Source organism: Quercus suber, unplaced genomic scaffold (assembly GCF_002906115.3).
Source record: "Quercus suber isolate HL8 unplaced genomic scaffold, Cork oak 2.0 scaffold_501, whole genome shotgun sequence".
NCBI classification, from domain to species: Eukaryota; Viridiplantae; Streptophyta; class Magnoliopsida; order Fagales; family Fagaceae; genus Quercus; species Quercus suber.
Window position 1 is genome coordinate 426746 of NW_027069950.1, and position 8372 is coordinate 435117.

The 8372-nt window shown below is 33.6% G+C and overlaps 1 protein-coding gene across 1 annotated transcript; it reads left to right on the plus strand.

Annotated features, from left to right (window-relative positions):
* The first annotated feature begins 3952 nt into the window (after positions 1-3952).
* On the plus strand, positions 3953-5650 carry LOC112007653 (E3 ubiquitin-protein ligase ATL6). Its single transcript, XM_024040017.2, has one exon. The coding sequence runs from the start codon at positions 4096-4098 to the stop codon at positions 5062-5064; it is 969 nt and encodes a 322-aa protein (XP_023895785.2). The 5' UTR covers positions 3953-4095; the 3' UTR covers positions 5065-5650.
* The last annotated feature ends 2722 nt before the right edge of the window (positions 5651-8372 follow it).

The following is an 8372-nucleotide window of genomic DNA, read 5'->3' on the forward strand; positions in this document are numbered from 1 at the left end:
CCACATACGTAGCAAATGGACAGCCACATCATATTAAAGTAAAAAAAAAAAAAAAAACTGTTCTCACGTGAATCTAGCAAATGAATCAAAAGGAATTTATGAAAAATTAAAAGAGTTCACCAACAAATGAATCAAAAAGAATTCATGAACTGTGCAAGAGCCATCCAACTTCAAACAATTTAAAATGTAAACAAAGTAGTAAAAAAAAAAACATAATATGAGTACACAAAAATATATATATATATATATAGAGAGAGAGAGAGAGAGAGAGAGAGAGCTTTTAATAATTTGACTTTTAAAATTTCTCATCAAGGGCTATTAACTATTAAGGATTTTAGGGGTTTTTTTTTTTTTTTTGGTTAAAAGGAAAATAACATAAGCCCAAGAATGGTTAAATATTAGATCATCGCATCCCAAATCTTCAAACTATTCTATTTTTAGCCATCTATATTATATATGTATATAAAATATATTATATATAAGCACTTATAGTATATAATATTATTATTAGTATATATTAAATTTACAGCTAATTTTAAAAAAAATGATTAAATATATAATATATTTTAAATATATATTAAATATGGGTGGATCGGGTTGGGTTGGGTTTGGCAGATTTGTAATTTTATGACCCACACCCAACCCGACCCGCTATAAAAGAAAAATTTTGTGACCCAATCCAACCCGACGAGTCGGATTGGGTCGGGTTGAGTTTGGCGAGTCGGTGGGTTTTCTGCACACCCATAGCTGGAGGTTTTTTGAGGCTTTGATGCTAAATATGCCTGCATATGGCATTTACAAGTCCGGGTGTGAATGTTCTTACAAATGAGGAGTCCAAGTTCAAAGCCTCTAGAATAGAGAAAAGGGGTTGATCATAAATAACAAAAGGATCAGCTTGCATTATGGCCCTACAATGAGCTACAGCTGGGTTAGTCTGATGGAAGTATTCGAATCATTAATAAGAGAGACAACTTCAGAAGTATTCACATTAATGATAAGCTTAAGAATACAAAGTAAATAAGCTAATAAGCTGCATATGAAATATATTCAAGTCGCACTTAATGTAACTTCATAAGAATTGCAATCTTGCTTAAGCATAGATTTTCATGAATCTAATAGTAAAAAGGACACTACCTGCCATGTCATCACTATTAAAAAAAATTGACATATTTGTCACCATGTTACTTTGAATACCCACGTTAGAATAATCGTTCGCTCCAAGTAGTTTGAAATATACCCTCATTAGCCTAAATAAAAATTATAACTTTTATAAAGTTTCACAATACATAACTTAACTCATCTCACCGTGTATATGTATCAACTTTTTAATGGAATAAAAAAGAGAGAATCATTGTCCCATTTTGTTTTAGCATTATACTAACATTACTTTTTTCCCACTTTTTTAGAAAGAAGAAAGGAGACAGTGGATCAAATTCACAACACAAGTATCTATGAAGAAGAACGGGTAGATGCTAATTGAACTACAAGCTTGTTGGTAACTTTTTGTATTTTTGATTATTCAATAGTTGGGGGAAGAGAAATTTGAATTCTTGAGCTCTATTTGGTTCTTCCAATAACTCATATTTTGTTTTCATTTATGAAAATTGTAATTTTCTGAATCTGAGAACAAAAACTGCTGGGTACCCATTTTGGCACTTGATTCTTACACATGAAAAATGCTACTTTTCTCATCTACATATCTTTTATACTTAGAACGGCTACCCGCGTGAAATGAGAAACCACACTACAACAAACCCAACAAAAATTCATGGATTTCAAATTCACACCAAACTAATAAAGAGAGAGAGAGCTAATTTTGTTTGCTAGGTCAATGTTTGAGATATGTTGCTTGATTGGTTCTTCTAGTGGCTTGGTCGACTCGTGGTGGCTGTCACGACAACATGTAGGTGTCTGCAGTGTGCTAAGTCTTGTTTTTGATGGTGACAGGATGGCTTATAAGCAACATTGTGGTGGTTGGTTATTTTTATGATTTTGAAAGCTTAAGGTTGTAGAAATTGGTGGTGGTCTGATTTAGAGAGAGAGAGAGAGCATTGTGGGCCCCACCAATTTGGAGTTTTTACAAAACTACCACTGAATCCATATTTGCTGAAAATAAATATGTCAAAAAAGTTGTATTCATTTTATGTTTTCATATCCACATTTTTTGAATATTTGAAAATGAAAATGAGAGAACTAAAAGCAAATTCAAACAAGTTTTTCATTGATAGGTCTCATAAAAAAGGAGAAATCAAACACTAACTAGATATCTCTCTAACAATATTTATTATAAAAAAAAAAAAAAAAAGCTTGGCTTACCTCTAGTACTTTTTTAACTGGAATCTCTTTTTATTTTAATGAAAAATTATCACATCATTCACTAACTAAATAAAAGTTGGAGATTAAAACCTGGATTTGACTTACCTCAAGTACTTTTTTTTTAACTAAAATCTTCTTTTGTTTTAATGAGAGATTGTCATATTATCTAGTAACTAAATAAAATGTGGAGATTAAAACACACTATCATTTGTCATTGTATATTTAAAACAAAAGGACACGTCCCGTTAAAAAAGTACTAGAAGTAAGCCAAATCCTTAAAATTCACTACCACTTATCTTTGTATATTTAAAATAAAAGAACATGTCCGGTTAAAAGAGTACTGAAGGTAAGTAAAAAAAAAAAAAAAAACTATTTGAATTATAAAGCTTTGGCCGCCCATTTTTAAAACTTCCATTAATGTATTCAAAATTTAATCACTTCAATAAATAAAAAGATAGAAAAACCCCTAGATACGTTTGGAGAACTCAATGCCTGTATCCTCTCGTCCTTTCCATTTACCTCATTTGGTGATGAATAAACGTGAATGGTTGTTCCACTATATCATTAACCTAGGTACGACAAGTCTGTCTCATTCATAGTCCACTCATCGATGGTGACTTTAGAAATTTTTTTTCAGGGTGGTCATTAAGAAACTTAAATTATACAATATTTTAATAAAAAACATAGTTATATCTTATTATCAATGCTGCAAGTTATATCTCTTTCAAAATTTTAGTTAAATAATTTTTTTTTTTTGGATTTTTCTTTTTGTTTGTAAAGGCCCAATATATTGTTAAAATGATCAAAGTTTGACGACAAACTTATTGTAACCTAAGACTACAACTTTCACTAAACAAATTAACATGACTACATATTTTGAAAATCTAACTGTTGAATTGTATATTTTTTTTATGTTCTTAAAATACATGTCGAGTTTCATGTCAATCGGCTATTATTTACTATTTAATCTATAAATTTATTTTTTGCGTATAATTTTAGACTACAAAAACTCAAAAATTAAACATTTGATTGATGACATAAATTATTTATTTTTAATCTTCTTTAAGTTTTGTAAGTATCGAAAATATAAGAAAAAAAATGTAATCTAATTATGAAATTGTTAAAATTCATATTTAATAATAAAAAAAACATTGAGTGGACTTATAGCCTTAATCTACAACCAAGTTTGTTGCTAAATTTTGTCCAAAATTTAATTATATTAGACCTAAAAAAAAATTAGGGTAATCACACGTTTTTTTTAAGGTAAAAAAAATCATAAAACTTTAAATTTTATATATAATAATGATTTTTTTTCAAGCTAACATGTAGCCGCCAGTGCCACTTGTTATTTACATATATAACACCCAAAGCGGACAAAATCCTGCGTGATTAAACCTATGTATAAAACCTTATAATCATTCAGCTATGCACATTTGAACACTGTATCACAATAGTTTTTTATGTGACGCAAACCTTAATTATTGAGCAGACACTTTAATACAGCACATATAAGTCCCAACCCAGTAACAACCTCCATCAGTTACATACTTGCCACGTGGGTCCACCTGATTCCATTGCCTTCGATCCTCGTAGCTTCCTATATTATTTCTTCCCGCCTTCCGCATAACAATTCTGTCTTTCTTTCCTATTTTTCTCACTTTGGTTTACATTCGAGTCACTGTGAGGTGAGTCCTAGAATGCTATGCTCTTATCGAAAATCACAGCTCGACCAGCTCAATTCGATTCGAGTCTGAGTGAGAAAAGAAAGAACGTACTAAAATGAGTTACAAGGGAATGTCTATGGCCCACTTGATGGTGGTGGTGGTGCTTCTCATCGTGCCGGTGTACTATAGCGTCAATGCGCAGTCGAGCACAGAAACACCAGATAGCTCGTTCGATCTCGATTGGGAGATCAAGCCGTCGACGGCGGTTATCACTGTGATACTCGTTTGCTTCTTCTCTTTCTTGGGCTTCTTCTCGATCTACCTCCGCAGGTGCGCTCAAGCGCGCGTGGCCGCCGCGACGGCTGCCCAGATCGATTCCTCTTCCTCCCCAGTCGCCATCACAGAGCGCGTCACGCGTCGCCGTGGTCTCGACCAGGCCGTGATCCAGAAATTTCCAACCTTCACTTACTCGACAGTCAAGGGTCTCAAAATCGGCAAAAGCGCGCTCGAGTGCGCCGTTTGCTTAAGCGAGTTCGAGGACCACGAGACGCTCCGTTTGTTGCCCGCGTGCAACCACGTGTTCCACCCTGTCTGCATCGACACCTGGTTGAGGTCTCGAGTCACGTGTCCGGTTTGCAGAGCCAAGCTCGCCCCGGTGACCAATGGACTCGTCGACGATTCGTTACACTCGAGTGAGTCGAGCAACGACCCAACTCAGGAAAACTCGGGTTCCCAACTCGACGAACAGCAAAACCATGTTGTGGTAAATGTTGAGGAAACTGAAAGCAGAGATTTGCAATTGCAAGTGGACGAGACAGTGAATCGAACGAGTGGGAAGCTCCCTAGATCACACTCGACGGGTCACTCACTGATTCAACCCGGTGAGAACACGGAGAGATACACTCTACGATTGCCTGAGGAGGTGAGGATGCAAGTTTTGGAGTGTGTGAAGCTGGAGCGTTCGTCGAGCAACGGTGTCGTTTTGGCAACAGTAGACAGGGTGGACCAACAACAGGTTATGGGACGGTCCGTTAATCCGACGTTAGATTCTGTTCAGTCAAAGAGTGAGGAATCCCAAAACTAATCGGCTATGTCTTTGGTGTAATTGAAGTCAGAGGCGGTCGAGCTCTGTGAATCTGTGATAGTGAAATCGATTTGGAGTCAAGAAGTCAAGTGGGTCTTTTTTTGGGTCTTAAAAATAGACAAATTTAAAAATCAAGAAGATAAGGACTACAATTTAATACTCTTAAGATGTGACTCGGGACCATAAAATATAGCAAGTGGGTTTCACTTTTCATCCTTGTTCTTCAGTCAAGATTGTTCGTGACGACCACGATGCCTTTCTTCTGAAGTGGCCAAATTCGATTTTGGATGTTATTGGAGGTATTTTATATTTTATATTTTATAGAATTGGCCTGTCACAAAATTTGATTGGGCATGAGACAAGTAGTGGGTGGTTTGAATTGTTTCTCCTTTGATTTTAATTTTAGGCAGAAAAAACATGTAAGTTTAGTTTAGTATTTTTTTTAAGGAAAAAAGAAAAAGAAAAAATTAGAAAGAATTGTTCCAAGACGTTACTAACGTCAAATGCCTATTAGATTGTCAATGTGCGTGATTGATAAAGGGGAATACGACATTGATTTTATTGGTACACGCATTAAGTACGTAAATTGATTTGTTTCTTTATTTTTGTATGAGATAGATTAATGGAGGCCTTTAGGGTAATAGTTAATAATTTATTTTAGAAAAATTTTTACACCACTTAAGTGAGTTTTATTTCAAGATAATTATTGAGACATTAATCTCTCTAAAAAAAATAAATAAATAAAAAAAAAAGAAAAAAAGAAAAAAAAGAGAGAGAACCAACTTTTGCTCTTAAAAAATATTAAAAAAGAATAACATGCTCAAAACATTAACCTCTATAAGACATGAATTGCTTTTGATGGCATTAAACTCATCACGGTGGAGGTAGAAATTTTTGTTGGGGGCCAAATGAGAGGAAAAAATTGTCAAGAGCTTTGTACTCAATTAGCATTTCCCTATGTTTTTAACCACCAAAAAAAAAAAAAAAAAAAATCTAAAATTCAAATCTGTCTGCTCCCATTATAACTATCATATTTGTTAAAAATAATAAATAAAAATTACTAAAAATGTATTCAAACAATTATTGAATACTTACAACACTTAATCTTCTTTTTTTTATTTTAGAGAACTTACACTTAATTACCCAAAAAAAAAAAAATCATCCCAAAAAAAACCCGGCTTACACATTATATTATTTTATACATAATATACTATCTATTTCAATGATTGTTAATTATATTTATATCTACTAACTATATAAAAAATGTGAATAATGTGAATACCTTCTCTATAGCACTTTTGGTTTAGTCAAGTTTTTTCTTTATTGTGAGCCAAAATGGTGCGTTTTTATTTGTGAGCAAAAGCAAAAGCAAAACAAAACTTGAAGAGAGAGCCAACGAGGGCTTGGCTGAGTGGGTAAAGCTCGAATGTTTCGTGCAACACACCTAGGTTCGAGTCTCACTGCCCGCAAGCTTTCGTTGGTGGGTAAACTTAGTGATGAGGTGTACTCACAAAATATGAGGTGACTCTCACACAGAGGGTACAGAACGGGTACCGACTACGGACTCCTTGACCGAGGCCATTGGCTCCCTACCTAGGGGTGTAATATGACCATAAAGACCTCCATTTTTTATTCTAAAAAAAAAAAAAAAAAAAAACTTGAAGAGAGAAGGAGTGGACAATGAGTGGTGGGAGGTCGAAAGGGAGCACAATACCTCCCCTGTGTCTGTCGGACCAAGAGAGACAAACGGGGTGATAAAGAAAGATCTTCTTCCAATGTGTTGTTCGGCTACAAATTGCTTAGGTTTCTCTCTAAGGTTCGTCATTGCCCTTCAGACTCTTTTTTTTTTTTTTTTTTTTAATACATCTTGTTTCTAATCTTTGTTTCTCTGTAAGTCATATCAAATATGAGATTTTGGCCTAAATTTGTTAGAAAGTTTTTGGATTTTGATTAGATTTGGTGTTGTTTGGGTACTAAGAAAATCAGGGAAAACTCGCCTATATGATTAAAGAAAAAAAAATTTGTGTTAGCTTTGACTCTGCATCAATCAAGGGAGTCAATTCTGTACCGTACCGGCCGGTACCGCCAGAATATACCGTATCGGCAAGCAAATCGGTACATATAACCCTCCTGTTTCATACCGAAAAAAATACCGGCCGTATCGGCCAATTTCGGGCAATACCGGCCGGTACCGAGCGTATCGGCCGATATAGAAATATATATATATATATATATATATATATATATTTTTTTTTAAGTTTTGTAATTTTTGAATTTTTGTTAGAGCAGAATGATAACTTATTTGCATTAACTTATTAGTATTATTTGTTTTCTTAGTATGGAATGGTAACTTTTAAGTTTTCTATTTTTTATATTGTGTTTTTTTTTTCTTTTAATTGATACTAAAGTCTAAAATCATGAATAATTGGTTCTGAATTGAGAAAATGTTTTATGCTAAACTTTTATATTTATTATAATATATATATATATATACACACATACGCATACATATATACATATATATATATATATATATTTTATAAATATAAAAAAATAGCGGTAAACCTGAAACGGTATACCGGTATTAACTGGTATCCGAAATATATCATACTGGTAGCTAAAACAGTACAACCTCCGGTACAGTATTGACTCTATTGGCATCAATCTCTCGTAGTATTTAATAAGGTAGCCAAAAACGTAGTTTCAGATAATTGATTCAGTTAATATGAGACTTTTTCTCTCTCTTTATGGTTTCTCTGTTTCAGACCGTTTCTTTCTCAACTTCCATTTTCTGTCTTTTCATTCTCTGAATATCTAGCTTCATATTTACCGGGTACAGTTGTCTCTGATACCCAATAATGATTTGCTTGGTATCATTACGTAAGATTCTGAACTAATTGGATAAAAAATAAAAAATAAAAAATAATTTTTTTCTCTCTCTCCTCATTGTTGATTTGATGTAGCTTAATCAATTGTTTCGTTTAATACCCTTTTGCTTTGCTTGGCTTTGCTTTTATAGTGAATAAATTAGTGGATTTTGAAAAACAATATCTAAATTAAACTTCAAATATTTAAAACTTCAGCATTTAGATTTCTGACTTAAGAATTTGCACCCAACCTCACATCATATCTAAATCAAAGAGCTAGCTCACGTGAATTGCTTCAGCATAAATCCAGTGGCATTTGAGTTGTGGAGTTTAGATATTCAGGATGTTTGGGGTTCAGTGGGTATTACTAGAAAAAGGTTCTTGGTTATTATGTGCATGGCGGAGCAGGGGACCTAATTCGGAAATTTGGAATGTTACTAA

Excerpts from the sequence above, each read along its gene's own strand:
- LOC112007653 (XM_024040017.2), top strand. The coding sequence starts at position 4,096 with ATGAGTTACAAGGGAATGTCTATGGCCCACTTGATGGTGGTGGTGGTG.